Source organism: Clupea harengus, chromosome 5, assembly GCF_900700415.2.
Source record: "Clupea harengus chromosome 5, Ch_v2.0.2, whole genome shotgun sequence".
In the NCBI taxonomy this organism is placed as follows: Eukaryota; Metazoa; Chordata; class Actinopteri; order Clupeiformes; family Clupeidae; genus Clupea; species Clupea harengus.
In genome coordinates, this window is record NC_045156.1 from 29532902 (window position 1) to 29549404 (window position 16503).

The following is a 16503-nucleotide window of genomic DNA, read 5'->3' on the forward strand; positions in this document are numbered from 1 at the left end:
TTTTGTATGTTGCACTTTTAATAGCTTGAATAGCTCTGTTTTTTTTTTACATAAAATACAATATTTTCATCACTGTTCCTTTCATGGTACTTTCTTCCTTTCAGGAAAGGAGAGTCAACTGTATTCAGAGCACATACCGGCACTGTCCGCAGTGTCAGCTTCTCCAACGATGGTCAGTCCCTCGTCACTGCTTCTGATGACAAGACCGTCAAAGTCTGGGCTGTCCACCGGCAGAAGTTCCTCTTCTCCCTCACCCAGCACATAAACTGGGTGCGCTGCGCAAAGTATGTTGCCATTTTAATCTCTGTTTATCATTCAACGAAGAGCTGTTTTAGTGAGCGTAGATAATGAGGCAGGCCAAAGACTGTGGCCTTGTTACAAGATCTGTGTGATTATATTCTGGAACTTGACACATTTTGATGGAAATATGTACATATTTAAATGCTACATTTAAACATTAGCTATCGTTGATGTTAGATGTTAGATCTTTTTACATTTAAAGGTAGCCAAAGTGTAGGGCTGGGTTCTATATGAAAGTATCAATGTATTCAATGCTCTTTTATTCACAAGGCACTTCTGGTCAGCGTAGATTGTTTTATGTAGTTCCCGAAACAGTATAGACGATTATAGTATGGGTTGGAGGCTGGACCACCACATTGGCCTTCAACTAAGTGTGAGCCCTCCTCATCTGAGATCAGATCTATTGTTGCAATCTTCCATAGGGAAGTCTCTTTGTCTGTAGAACACCAGCTCTGGCCTTATGCAACTGCAAAACACAGGGAAAAGAGAAATTTTATGTATTTAGTGGTTTAAGAATTACTGGGGAAATCTCATACGTCTTTGATAGCCTTTTGCATTTAGGATTTAAAATAATTTTAAAAAGTTGTCTGCATTACTAATTGCAACATATACAAAAAAAAGTGTAAATTGAACAAATTAATGGTTACGTTTGGTTACGTTTGTGACATTAGACCTATTCCACAACAAGGGTAGGCCTAATTATTATCTAATTTTGTAACTTAATTTGCGAAAGCCATGCACACCCTGCTCAATAGATGCTGCTGTTACAGCCTGGTTTTGTTGGGATTGTACGCCCACACTGGGGAGAAGAAAAGAAGGTTAGTTTAAAGTTCATGTAGATTTAGAAATCCAGTTCATGTTATGAAACAATTATGAGGATATGCCTTCAGAACACGTTAGCCTAGCATACCTTGGCAGTGGATCATATCTGTTTGTGTTGCTGCATATTAGTCTTCACAAGGCTTCCTGTAAAAAGTAGGCTGCAGTTAGTACGAGGGTTAAATCCAAGCACTTTAAGGCAAAGAGCAGATAAAGTAGGCTGCAGTTAGAACGAGGGTTCAATCCAAGCACTTTAAGGCAAAGAGCAGATAAAGAAATGCGAACACAAAAAACAGCTGGTTGCAGAAATAAAGCTACCACAATGGAGTTCTTTTCTGCCAGTTTAATCGTCTTTGGAGCAGACACCTCTTGCACCTCTTTCAGGTCTCTCTTGTCCGATTCTATCCCGTCCGTTGCCATAGTATGCTGTTCTTTTATCTTCTTTAAAAACGCACTCCACTCCACATTCGAAAACTCCAGCGTTCTTTTGTGAGCCATCATCAGATAAGCTGATTTTATCAGCAGGTTATGATTGAGGCCTACAAGTTGATTTGAGATCCTTCTACTGCATATCAGTACCCTCCCTCCCACCCCAATGCAAATGTTGTGCTGCTGTTGCACATAATGGTATGCTATTGGTTACTTTGACACTACGCTCGCACACAAGCTTGGAGTGGCCTCAACTGAGTGGGTGCTTTGAAAATGGGGATGTGCCTTTGTACTACCTACTGGGGAGACACAAGTTGACTCGTGATGTGATGACCGTTTTCACCATATTTTAGAAGGCTATATGTTTTTGCATGTTCCGTTCGAAAAGTCCATCTTTGTAGGACAGTGCAATGAAAAAGGTCTATTATACATTAGCCACACTATTAGCTATAGCCTATAAGGCTAGGTCTATACGCTATTGTACAACTGTGCTTTTTTGGTATTTTGTGGGTAGTTCTCAATTACAAAGATGGGAAGGTTCTGAAAAACTTGACCTGTGTAGCAACAGTAACCAAGGGTGGCTGGACTAAGGGTGAATTGTGTCTGCGTCTTTGATGCACATTGGTTGATGTGGGGATGCACTGTAGCAAGGAATGAACGTAGATCATCCTCTACCTGCAGCCTTGACTGGTACTTGCTTTTGGAGGGGAGACTCAGTCTCCACAGACGGCCAAAAGTGTGCCAATGACACTTAACTCATCTTTTGGTTCAAGTTCATATTAGAGTTCAGCTCGACCAGGGCCTCTTCCTCATGCATGGTCTGTCCATCACAGGGTGTCACAGGGAGAATGGATTTCACACCCACTGACTTGCCATGGTCTCCTCTCCAAAATACTCACACAACCCATTCAAACGTGTACTCTGTTGTGCAGAGTCCAGTTGCAGCCTTGCCTTCCCCACAACATCTTCCAAGGTTGGGACCATTTCCACCAAGTCCAGTTCAACAAAAGCGCAACTTTTTCCTGAATCCAGAAACTTGGTCATGTGCCAGGAAGACATGGCACTCTTTGCTGCTGAGCTTCCCCTAAAGCTGCACAGTGTAGCTACTTTTACGCCACTGTTGAAACCCCCCCAAATGGACAGTGTGCACGTGTGCACGTGTATTTGTTGACAGGCTATGCAACTGGCAAAGACAACGGCAGAAGCCAAAGAAGCATGTAGACTGTTAAGGTAATGTAATATCACAAGATTTTAGACAAATATGACTCGCCATAGTTTTGCTGAAATCCTGCACATGTTTTCAGCCCTTATACATTTTTGTGTTGTATGTGTAATCTAATACAAAGTTTGTTGGCGTCATGTTTAATATACATTGGACAGTGTCATTTATTACAAGCTAGCTGAGTTAGGTTTTCAAGGTGGCACACTTCCAAGGCTTATTGGCGTGAGACTGACAAAGCCTGATCAAACTTTTTGACGTGAGATTCATTTATTTGGATGCGAGCCTGAGACAGGAATGAGGTTCGATGACTTTGGGCATCTGGAAAAACTACAAATCATCAAGTTATTACTGACCAGTCCAACAGAAAGAAGGCCAGCTCAACATCTGACTTCTGAGCCGTGGCATCCTTTTGTAACTTTGAGCTCTCACCAACGAGTAGAAGTGAGTAAAAGCCTGGAGAGGAGAGGGCTCTCATGAATACCACCCAGCGCCTGTGCCTTCACATCAGATGCTATGTCTGAGATGCAATGCTGGATGGTATTGTCAGACATTGGGATCACGTTTAGCTTGGTAGCAGAAGCTTCTCCCGCCATTACCGAACACATGTCTTTAGCAGCAGCGAGGAGTAACGCTTTTCCAGTGCTGTGGGGTTTACCTGCCTTAGGTGTGCGTAAACGCCACGTGGTATGATGCTTCGGTTGCCTGGGTATTTACAGTGCTAAATCTCTAAAAGTCTGTGACCGCAATTCCTTTAGCTTCCCGTTACCCAAAAACACATGTGGCTTGGTCTCAATATGAGTTTACATGATCTCACAGTGTCATTAGCTAGCACCTCTTTGCAGATGGAGTATCATAAGGACCATTCCATGAAAATCCAAACTTTATGTAATCATGTTCATACCTAGGGTCCTCCGTTTTCTGCTTGCCCCAGACTCTGTCTCTTCTGTCACTGTTTGTACTTAAATGGATCCATTTTGCCCTATGCATAGCGGAAGTTGGCTAACCAGATGTTTACAGCTCTTTTTTCCTCACACTACACCTCACCTAAAGGGCTGTTCTTACATTTCAGAAGAACTTTTGGCCCTTATCACAAAACTATGTAGTGAATAGCCTGGGTGGGAAATGAGAAGGACTGGTGCGTTTATCTGCCCTTAACATGGCCAGAGCCCCTCACAATGAACTGCCCTTAACATGGCCAGAGCCCCTCACAATGAACTGCCCTTAACATGGCCAGAGCCCCTCACAATGAACTGCCCTTAACATGGCCAGAGCCCCTCACAATGAACTGCCCTTAACATGGCCAGAGCCCCTCACAATGAACTGACCTCAAGAAATGGTAAAACCCTGCGTAATGTGCCTTTACCTTAAGAACATATGCCATCTTATTTTTCAGGTTTTCACCAGATGGACGATTAATTGTATCAGCCAGTGATGATAAAACTATAAAGATATGGGACAAAAACAGTCGTGAATGCATACATTCCTTTTATGAACATGGAGGGTAAGTCTTTTAGGATTTTGTCCTACTGGAACTTTAATGACCCCAATGTGTTGATTCCAATGAGTCAAAATCAATTTCTGTTGATTTCCATTTATTTCTAGTATGGTGAACTTCGCTGACTTTCACCCAAGTGGGACCTGCATTGCAGCAGCAAGCAATGACAACACAGTGAAAGTGTGGGACATCCGCACCAATAAACTTCTTCAGCACTATCAAGGTAAGGGATTGTGAAGCTTATTTTCCTGGTTTTGAGCTTGTCACTTGTCAATTTAATTAATATGTTGCTCCAAGTGCTTGTAATAAGCCCATTTATGTTTCATCATTTAGCAGATGGTTTTATTGCGAAAATAACTGTGGAGCTGCAGTTCTGGCAGTTTAAAAATGTTACACACTAGTAGTTGTTTTGATTAAAGCAACACTATGTAACAATTTTATGTTAAAATAACAGCATCAAAATCATTTTGGTGGTACAGTGAAATATGGAGAATGGCGTCTGCCACTGCGCGCCTGGTACGACCGGAATGTAACTTTGGTGGACAGGGCATGACACTTCTCGCGAGACTAATGCTTTATGGCACCACCTCACACAACTACAAGTAGACCCTTCTGTTGGCTATAAGAAGAAGCTAGCGCAGTATTCTCTGTATACTGTATTTTACTGATTGGCGAGAGCTAATATAGACAAAAGGATGCAAGTCAAATGCCGAGCTGGCCTTCTTTCGGTTGGACTACCGTAATTTCCGGACTATAAGCCGCTACTTTTTTCCCACGCTTTGAACCTCGCGGCTTAAACAACGACGCGGCTAATTTATGGATTATGATACCTGTGACTGTATACGGTGGCTTTGTGTTTACGGTGGCTTTGTGGAGCTAGGATGCTAGCATGGATGCAGCCGCATGGATGCTTAGCTCCACGCGATTTCTCAGTATCTCAATAACTTAACTAATGTCAAAATAACCACAGTCTACCGGCGTAGACAGAACACAACTCAAAACAGTTTACAACAATACAAATCCAGTCTTTTCAAGTTCTTTAGCTCATTGGTTTCAAACTTAGCGTCTTTCTTCTATCTCACTGTCTTCAATCTAACGTTCTAGCTTCTGATTGACTCTTGCAACTGTGCTCTCTTAAAGCAACAGTGCACTTATCGTAACTGGCTGCACCTGCGGCTTATAGACATGTGCGGCTTATTTATGTTAAAAATAATTATATTTTAAAAATTCAGTGGGTGAGGCTTATATTCAGGTGCGCTCAATAGTCCGGAAATTACGGTAGTCAGTAATAACTTATTAGCTGTCTTGATATGTCGTGTGTTGTGCTTGATTAATGATTGGCTGTGTTAGGAAAGTTGTCGACTTGCTAGATTTTCATCATTAACATCCATGCCAATGTCTTTTATGAAAGAATGCGACGTAGACTGTAACCTTATTGTAGACGGTACCTGTCTCACAGAGATTTGTAGTTTTTCCAGTCGTCGACCTCAGTCCCGTCTCAGTTTAGCATCCAAATAAATTCATCTCACTCCAAAACGTTTGGTCAGTCTTTATCAATCTAAGCCTTGGAAGTCTGCAAACCTGAGAACCTAACTCAGCTAGCTTGTAATAAATTACACTGTCCAATTTATGTTATGCTCAAAATGTGCCTTTATCAAGTCGCCAACAACATTTGATTAGATTACACATACTCCACATTCAAACGTTTGGAAAACAATGTATATAGGCTGAACATTTGAGCAGTATGTCAGCAAAACTAAAAATTATCATTCTTTTTTTTTTTTTAAATGTTTTTGGTGTGTCCGTTGTCACAATTATTGTGACATCGGATGTTGTTGGCGACTTGATAAAGGCACATTTTGAGCATAACATAAATTGGACAGTGTAATTTATTACAAGCTAGCTGAGTTAGGTTCTCAGGTTTGCAGACTAAAAACATAGTTTTTGTAAATATATTTGTGTAAAATCTTGTAATATTACTCTACCTTATCAGTCAACATGCTTCTATGGCTTATGGCATGTCTTTGCCGGTTCCATATCCTTCAATTTGTCAACAAGTACACGTGTACCATTCTCCATTAGGAGGTCTCAAAGCGGAATTTGTATTTACGACAGTGGTGAACGACACTATGCAACTACGCGAAGCTCAGTAGTGAAAAATACCAATTCTTGCATAATGGGGTTTTAAGCAGTTTTTGATGTGTTTTTGATGTGAAAGAGATGTTCTACTTCCAGACCAACAGATGGTGCAGTTTAAACTGTGTGAAACCCCTGTAGTCATATCTATTTTAGAAAAACGTATCCCCAAGTTGTCACCCTGCGACTGATGACGTGACTTAGACGATCTATTTAGTTTGTTCGTATGGGATTTTGCACCCATAGGAAGAGAACTGTGTTGCTCTGAAATGGGCCAAACACCACTGGTCTTTCAGTTCAAGTGAGGACACTTCAAAAGCTATAAATGGATTACAGATAAGTGGTATGAAATTCAATAATTTGGGCTCCTTCTTGGAAGTCTCCGCCATGGGAAGTCTCAGCCATAACATACGAAGCCCTAAACGGCTTAGCTCCAAATTGCCTCAAGGAATTTGTTGTCCCCATACTGCCCACCAAGACCACTTTGTTCCCAGAGTGCAGGTCTCCTTGTAATTCCAAGAATATCCAAAAGGAGGCAGAGCCTTCTACCATCAGGCCTATGGAATAATCTTCCTGCTCCTCTCCGAGAAGCAGACACCCTTTCCATCCAAATCGAGACTAATGGCATTCCTCTTTAGTGCATCCCATAGTCATGAATAATTCATCAAAAACCCATCACCTGTCGCAACATTCTTCATGCTTGTTAGCCATGTTGTTGTGTTTAGCAGGAGTGGGCTACAGACTGCATATGTACCGTGAAGGACAGGTTACAAAGCCATTCCTAAGGCCCAGGGACTCTGGAACCATACATACAATTATTACGTAACTGAAGAAGAAAAAAAACCCCTAAAAAGCCTAATAGCAGGAATGATATATTTATTCACTGCGTTGTGGTGTCAGTTTCACAGAATTTGACAATGGTTCAAAAGAAACCAAATGAAGGTTTTTGAGTGACCTAGTCAAAGTCCTGACTTGAATCCGATTGAGATGCTGTGGCATGACCTTAAACGGGCCGTTCATGCTCCAACTCTCCAGTGTAGCTGAATTAAAACAATTCTGCAAGTGGCCGAAATTTTCCCACAGCGATGTTGGCAGATAACGCAAACATTTGGTTGCAGTTGTTACCGCCATTTAATGATCATTTTAAAGCCGCATTTTGTGTACTCAATTGTCTTATATCACGATGAGTTTGATGATCTGAAACATCTAAATGTGACAAATAAGCTAAAATTGAAGAAATATGGAAGGGGTAAATACTTTTTCACAGCACTGTACCGTTTCTTCTTATTCATCCTTAATCCTGTCAAGTCTGCTGCATCGTCACCGAAGCATAGACGTTTTGTATGCCCTTGTTTTGCTCTATTCTACCACAGTACCACATAAATGTTTCTGGCCCAAGTGCTTGGTATCATTTTATTCAGCAGAACCTCTTAACAAGTATACATTTCAAGATGCTACATAGATTTGCCAAACCCAAAACCACCCAAATAATAGAACATGCATCTGAAAAACAATTACTAAAGGATTAGTTCTCAAATACAGCGAAGAAACAGTTTTCATATTATCTAGTCATTCTTTTATATGCATACCAATCTTCAATGACCATAAAAACCTGTGCTGATCGTCAGACCAAGCCTTGCAAAAGTTATGAGATGGATTTTTGATTTTCAAAATTATTAGCAAAGCCACCCAACCGGAGGAGTTGCTATATCTCAGCCAATATTTGGTCTATATCTCAGCCAATATTTGATCTATATCTCAGCCAATATTTGATCTATATCTCAGCCAATATTTGGTCTATATCTCGATCACCTGTCCTGTGTTCCCTCACTTCCTCCAGCACTCTCTCATCAGCTGCTCCCACATTCTCATGTTAAAGCTAGCGAGCTACAGTACATTTTGCTATGGCTGAATATTCTGGTAATTACAAATTTGATTAAAGAGCAGACAAATTGGCTATAATGTGCCATGGAGGTATATATTCACGGTGGTATTTCAATTTATTTCCAGATCGCACCTCCCAGCGAAAAATCAGAAAAGCCAGATAATTTGTTCAGTGTAACGTCGACTTACTGATTAGAGCTGTTCCCTTGTAAAGCAGGGTAGGTTTGTAACTAGCTGAAGAAAAATATTACACTTCATGCGGTTTTTTTTTTACATGAGTCATGAGAATGTTGAGAATGTTGAGGACAGATTTCTTTTAGGACTGATCCTTTATTGATTTGCATTCTTAATCGCTTTGTCTTTATGTTTCATTTGGATGTTTTTATTTATGTAGACCTAAAGCTCATTGAATTGCCTCATTGAATTGTATGAAATGTGCTGTGTAAGTAAACTTGCCTTGCCTTGATAACAAAACAAGACACGACTGTTCAGAATAACTCACCATAGGTTACCACTATTATGATTTACTTGACTAATGTAATGTTTTATAATCCAGATAGGCAGTTTACGGTTCTGATCAAATTGGCCAGATGTTCTGCATGGACTTTTTGTGACATTTTGTGACTCTTAGTTGACAAGTCACCAGTCTGTCACAATAGTGGGCCAAACCAAGGACATGGAAATGTGGAGCACACTTGACCAGTTCCAAATATCATAGCGTAGCTATGTCAGTTATCGGACAGTGTCAAACATCGGCCTTTCTGTTAAACAATCAAAATGCTAAGTTTAATAATGGATTAACAATCGATATGCTCAGTTTAATAATGGCAGGTTAACATGACAACGCGAACGTTTGCCGATAACACACGCCGTCCGATAATTAACACTGTTACGATAGGTGCCCAAGCCAAAACCAATAGGAGATCTGTGTGTCATAGACCCATGGACAAGTAGTGCGTGTCTTATGAGTTGTAAAAAATTTTTATCTTTCTGAAGAAGATTTTGGCTGACCAGTTAGACATTTAATCTAATCTTAGATGTACAGTGTTGTTTACATCATATCACTGTTCTGACTATTTTTATGGAGTTGTCGGAGAAAGCAGTGGTGAGTGATGTTGCTAAGCGTGGGATTGGTGGAGGGCCCTGTCAATCATTGTTTTGGTGATGGGTGAATTGTCATGAAACTTGTGAGTGCTTAAAAGCCATGCACTTGACATGATGATATCAAGTGTTGCCATGGTGACAACGCATCATTGGAAAGGAGGAAGTCCGTGTGCACATCCCAGGTGCAGAACAGGGCATGCTTGCAGCTATATTAGTTTATTATATTTCTCTCCCAATGCATAGAAATTGCAAGTTTAGACTGGTTTGAGTTTATGTGCTAAGCCATGAATACGTAACTTGTTGTGGTCATGAATTTTTCTGTTCAGCAACTGTCAAACTAAATGTAGGCTGGCTTCTGATAAATGCTTGGCATTTGAAGTGCTCAATAAAGCAGGGACTGATGTGATGTTGAACTGAAAATGTGTTTGTATACATGTGGTATACAATCAGTGAAGAGGTAGAGTTCATCAGATATGAATTCACTTTAGTCCCTTATGGTGAGTTGCTTTTCTGGTTGTAGTAGCAGGTTCTGTCCTCAAGGGGGCTGTCTCATTCTTCTCATATCATATTTGCTTGTGAATCTTGGCAGGCATGGTGAGTATTTGGGGAAATGATATAAGAATGGTTGCCCTAGTTGAGTGTGAGAAATCTTGTTAGCTTGCTGGAATTTGTTTTTTTTTAAGGAGATTTTTCAGGGTCTTTTCACTGACCACATAGAACTCCATTCCAACTCAGGTTGGAGAGAGTGTGTGAGTTGAGCTTCAAGCTGCACTAATCCACCACACCATCAGATTAGATTCCAGAGGTGACCCCGGGTCAGCAAAGAGCACAAAAGAGTACTGTTAAAAAGTGTAGCGTGTGTAAATAAAATCACTCTGACGCACTTGTTGATGTCTTTCATTGTTGGTACTTATTTTTGCTAAGATTTAGTTACATTATGGTTACATTACAAAAGGGTTCAAAACAGTTACAAATGTCAGCTTCAGTAAGGAGATTTGGTCAAAAAGTAATGAGCCAGCTACTTTGAAGGCAAGCAAAACCCCTGCAATAACCACCAACAGCCCAATTGGCACTTAAAAGGCATAAAAGCTTTCTAACATACTAACTGGTATATTTTAGCGATAGCTGGCAATGTCGCGCTGTGAAAACTTTTCGTGCATTTTCGCGGGGTGTTCTAGCCCGGAACGGAACACAAAACACATATGCATCACATATGCATCACAGTGCATATCCTGACTGGGTAGTAGGAACAACATATGCGTTTGTCTGTCCTTCACTTACCATCAATCATACCATCAAAATGAATTTGAAGATAATGCCAAAACCTTTGCCTATAAAAACATAACCCAAAAAGTTGCAAATTGCAGTGTGTTTCTTTTAAGATATGAGGTCAAATGAATGCATCGGAATCTCAATTACTACTAATATGCTTTAACAGAACCTAAAAGTCGTACTAATTTGGCCTTCTTTCTGAAACGTTGTGTATAGCTTTTGGTACACAAGCTCATATTCAGCTTTCCTAGTCAGTGAAATTTGTGATTGTTTTGGTGGTCTGAGAGTTCACAATATGCTTGACCTCCACAGTGCACAGTGCAGCAGTGAACGGTTTGTCCTTTCACCCTAATGGGAACTTCCTCATCACCGCCTCCAACGATTCTACCCTGAAGATCCTGGACCTGGTGGAGGGGAGGCTTCTTTACACGCTACATGGCCATCAGGTAGCGTTGTCTAAGCCCTAATGACCTACTAAACATGTTACACACTACTTTACACGCTGCATAGCCATCAGGTAGCGTTGTCTAAGCCCTAATGACCTACTAAACATGTTACACACTACTTTACACACTGCATAGCCATCAGGTAGCGTTGTCTAAGCCCTAATGATCTACTAAACATGTTACACACTACTTTACACGCTGCATAGCCATCAGGTAGTGTTGTCTAAGCCCTAATGACCTATTAAACGTGTTACACACACTACTTTAGTGAAGACTATCCCAATCTCGGGTAGGCTATCATTGAAGTAAGTAGAAAACTATTCACCCGATCTTCAGTTCGGTTGTTGTTTTCTATTGTTTTCCCTCTCGTTCATAAGTGATGGTGTCTTTTCTCCCTCCTAACTGCTCCCATGATCCAAGTTAACTGAGTGCATACAGCAGTACTGGAGAGGACCAATAGGCAATATATCTGGTAATAATGATGGAAGCTGCCTTGAGTGTGTTCTCACATGAGCAGCTCCCAGCTACATGCATTCATGTTTTCCAGTAAATGTGGCTCTTCACACCTGTGCTGGCTCGTGAGTCTCCATCCCACCTAGAACATTTCACAGCTTTGTCTAGTGCTCCCTTTTCTGGTGCTTTGTTGAAATGATCCATCCAAAGAGTGTCAAGGAAACCGCCCACCAATGCTGACTCACACACTTGAGAATCTACTGTCTCTCTCTCTCTCTCTCTCTCTGCTCTCTCTCTCACTTTCTCTCTCTTTCTTTCTCTCTCTCTTTCTCTCTCTCTTTCTTTCTCCCTCTCTCTCTTTCTCTCTCTCTCTCTTTCTTTCTTTCTTTCTCTCTCTCCCTCTCTTTCTTTCTCCCTCACTCTCTCTCCCTCCCCCCTCTCTCTCCCTCCCTCCCTCTCTCTCTCTCTCTCTCTCTCTCTCTCTCTGTATATGTATATGTGTCTGTAAGAGTGCAGGCGGCATCCTGGCAGCGTTGTGTCTTTCACACAGTGGCCAGTGGGAGTGGGTTGGTGAGTGGGCTGCCTCTGAAAGCTGGGAGGTGAAGTAGGTCTTTTTCTATGTGTCATTCTTAGAGGACGCTGGTGTACAACGATGGGAATGTTTGTTTGTTGTTGTTGCTGTTAGTGGTTGAGTTGGTGAGAGAGGGTGGAAAAGGAATATGGAGGTGGAAAGACCAGAGAGATAAAATACTGCCTGTCCTTGGAGAAGAAGCTGTAGATATCTGTGGCCGTGGCATTCCTGTGAAGTCAGTCTAAGTAAGTCTCACACTTAAGGGTCTTCCGGGAAAGAGGGGTCTTATTACAGCTCCCGGAGGTCATGGTGGGATTTAAGCTGTAACTTTAATAGCATCCTCTCACATCTGTTTGCACCAAGCTCATAAACTCATGTGACTGGATTTTGTCAACATTTTTGAATATTCCGAGTGTTAATTCACTCTGGTCTGTTGCCTTGAAGCACCTGTTAGTGTGGAGTAGTATGTGTATGAATGTATATACACACACACAACCACACACACACACACACACACACACACACACACACACACACATATATGTACGTATGTATTACTTCCATTTTTTACTATTTCAAAATATCAAAAAAGGAAAAGGGTCTGAGGCAAAGGTTTGGGCTCCCTACATGGTCAGGACTTCGTAACATCCCTTTGGCAAGTGTCACAGCTTGTAAACGCTTTGTGTAGCCATTGTAGTCTTTCGATTCTTGTTTGGGAGATTTTCGACCATTCTTTCTTGCAAAAGGATTCTAGCGCGGTGAGATTCTTCGGCTGTCTTGCATCTTTTGAGGCCTGTCCACAGATTTTTGATGATGTTTAGGTTGGAGGACTGTGAGGGCCATTGCAACACTTCACTTCAGCTTGGTACCAGTTTCGCTGGTATTTCAGCGAATCCATTCTTCCCTCTTCCAGTTGAGAGGGGCGACAGTGGTACAGTGGTAAATAAGTCGGTTAGTAATCAGAAGGTTGCTAGTTCGATTCCCTGTCGAAGTGTCCTTGAGCAAGACACTGAACCCCTAATTGCTTCTGATGTGCAGTGTGCCATCAGTGTAAAATGTAAAATGTGTATACATTGTAAGTCGCACATATGTAAGTCGCTTTGGATAAAAGCGTCTGCTAAATGACTAAATGTAAATGTAAATGTTCCCTGTGCCACTGGATGCAACACAAGCCCCAAGTCATGATTGATCTTCCCTCGTGTTTAATGGAGGAGAGGTGTTCTTTTCATGACATTCTGCAGGATTGTTTCTCTCCTAAAAACACCTTTGCTCATTGCGGCAAACAAAGTCAGTTTCACCAATGAATGACCATGATATGTAATCAAAGATTTAAGGAAACCTGGAAACAAGTTGAAATACTGGCTTCTCCAAAAAACATTGTTACAGACAGTGTGTTCTCTTTTTTAAATTTTCGTTCCTGAGCGGAACGTCTGTTTGTGTTTTGGCCTGTGCGTGCGACCCTGCCGACTGCCCTTTTTCCATTGCCATTTCGACACCACGTGTTGCCAGATTTGAAACAAATTGGCAGGCAAACACAGTGTGCTGCAGCCATGGAAGCAAGCTAATTAACTGGAACAGAAATAACATTAGCTGTCCTACCTGACCTTAAAAGCTTTGGCATTCTTCTAAAAAAAAACTCCATGACCAGAGAGGTCGTAAAACAATTGGATTGTAAATATGCATTTGAAAGAGGGAGACATGTTCGAGCCCAGGTGGATTTTAAGACTGATGCTGAGTTGGCAAATGTTCTCCTGAACAGGTCATTATTGTACTTCAGCTAAGGTTAGCTAATTCATCACGGTGTCACGACTACTTAGCTCGCAGTAGCCATGACAGAGGGAAGACAAGACACCGTCGGGTAACGTTAATCAATTATTACATTTATTTACAAAATATACACAAGTCAGTAAGTGAAAGGAACGGTAAAACAAAGTGTCATGCGCGTCAGTAATAGTGGTGGGGGAAAAAATCGATTCTGTTCAGTATCGCGATATTTTGCGCACGCAATTATATCGATACAGTAGCGCAAAGTATTGCAATATTTAATTATATAATTATGTGTTTTACTTTCGGGTTTTCTCCATTGTTTTTCTCAGAGTTTACTCTGATAATATTACATTTGCATATTACATCCACAAGGTGGCGCTTGTTGCGGTGCTTTGTTGTCGTGCATTCAACAGCAAATTCAAATGAAAATGGCTTCACCATCACAACCGGTTGTACACGGTTTGTATCAATGTAATGTTAGCGAATGAGGGGTGAGAAGCATACCTTTTAGCTTCGTTTGAAGCGTACCTTTTAGCTCCGACATTGGACTTTCAAACAAAACGTAAAGTGATCAATAATGGGAGACCAGTTTTGAGAAATGTTTAAGTTTAATAGAATCTTCTATTTTCGCGGTCAAGGTCAAATATAAGTGTAGAAGAAAAGCAACGGCAGAACAAGCATAAACCCGACCGTTGGGCTCTCGATGGGATTCATTGAGGCAGAGGTAGCCTAGTGTTTGCCTCCCCTCTGTGTTTTTTCACTGTGGTTTTATGTCCGATCAGCAGGACTAAATAGGTTCTACGCATGCGCTCAACCCAGTTTGTGAGGGATTGCGCAATCTGAGATGAGGCACAGCTCGTCGCTGCCTCACCGTCTCAATGTCTCCTGTCTGTTTGAACAGGACATGCGCAAATTCAATGATTTGATTATATCAAATGCTCAAAATGATTGGAATCATGCAGATATTACATTTGTAGCACAGATCAGTAGAGAAATATTAATTTATTTTATCATATTTTTTATTTTTTTTACTTTCACTCTGCCTCCCCTGACCGTGCGTCCGTGATGCACTTCGTTGTGGATAAGTAAAGCCTATTTTGCTACTTTTTTGTAGTCCTGGTAATCTTTTGTTTGGCATGTTGGTAATGTTATTAAGAGGACAATGGTTTTGGCTTTACTGAATGTTTGTTTATTAATTACTTATTTTTCAACAAATAACTCATTTATAATTACAAAGAGGGAAATTATGAACTTTTTATCGCAACTTTCATTTGCTCCCGCAATTTCATCAACAAACACCTAAAAAACACAGTAACTTTCATCACAACATTTTGGAAAAGCTCCCGCGAAATCAGGATTTTTTGTTTTTGCACTTGTTTTTAATGTGTAGAAGATAATGTTGTGCACAGAATTAAATGTGACATTTGAAGTGAGTTGAGCAGTCTTATTTTCCTAATTTTTTGTAATGCCTTCTGAATAATATGGGGGACATGAATCGCAATATATCGCAGAATCGAATCGCAATACTTGCTGTATCGCAATATGTTAAGAATCGCAATAATATTGAATCGTGGCCCAAATATCGCAATGCTATCGAATCGTCACATTTTTGCCAATTCCCACCCCTAGTCAGTAATGTAGACTATGTGTAATGCATAAAGTTAGGCAATGGGAATACTGCAGCCCGCCTTCCAGCGTCAGCTAGAGCAGAAAAGAGAGTCCTCCTCTGAGGTTCCGGGACACCGGCTATATAGGGATGGCCATCACCTGAAGCCCCGCCCCTGATTAGCAACAGCCTGTAACTCAGCTCCTCCTACAGGTTGAACAGAGAACAGGAGTCATACCCAAATAGAACACCAGAGCCTAGTGTCAATAGGCAGTGGGAGGAAGAGGCGTAACCCCAAACGGCACGGCAAAGCCGGGGCGTCACAACGGCTACTAATCGGGATGGGCATTTAAAGTAATTTCAACCTTCAAGCGCTTGCATTCATGCTCTGTGTTCCGTGTGCAGTTGGGTTATCAAGGCAGCGGGTATTTGAGACACACAGCTGGTGAAGGGATCCTGACTAGTGCTGGCTAACGCCGCCATGCTAACACACGCTAACGTTAACTCACTGGAGGAGCGGATGGGCACAGGTTTGTTTACTACGTTGACAACAACCAGCGTGACAAATGTGCGACAGAAACTGCAAGTTTGACTCTAAATTAACTACATTTACGAATGTCATCACTCCATATGTTGAACGAATACTGACGTCCAAATTGAGTAACGTTACTCATGCCCAAACAAAGCTTGTCTTGCGCTTAATCGTGGAGGTTCAGTGTCCTCCACCTGACAACCCACCTGAGCTTTGAGTCTGGGGAGAAGGGGGCGAGGGGAGACCACTCTCTCCAATATTTTGAATTTGGACTGCAGTACCCATGTTAAACACTTACTGGTAATGTTACATATTGTTCCTTTAACTTCATCGGTCCGCAGGGCTTGTTGTTTCCAAAATGTATGAGACATGACCAGTGTTCAAAGGCTTGTTTTAAATGCCCAGGAAAGGTTTTCTTCTGATACCTCTTTCACGAAGGTCATAATTGTGCAGGTGTCGCTGCACAG

The 16503-nt window shown here is 41.4% G+C and overlaps 1 protein-coding gene across 1 annotated transcript in view; it reads left to right on the forward strand.

Moving 5' to 3' along the window:
• Window positions 1-16503, forward strand: part of LOC116220595 (POC1 centriolar protein homolog A-like) — a 58210-nt gene continuing 41707 nt past the window's right edge. Inside the window, exons 1-4 of the mRNA XM_031568476.2 lie at window positions 1-284; window positions 4164-4271; window positions 4373-4488; window positions 10974-11107. Of these exons, the coding sequence (XP_031424336.1) occupies window positions 4374-4488; window positions 10974-11107 (249 nt within the window). The 5' untranslated portion in view covers window positions 1-284; window positions 4164-4271; window position 4373. The remainder of the gene's footprint in view (window positions 285-4163; window positions 4272-4372; window positions 4489-10973; window positions 11108-16503) is intronic.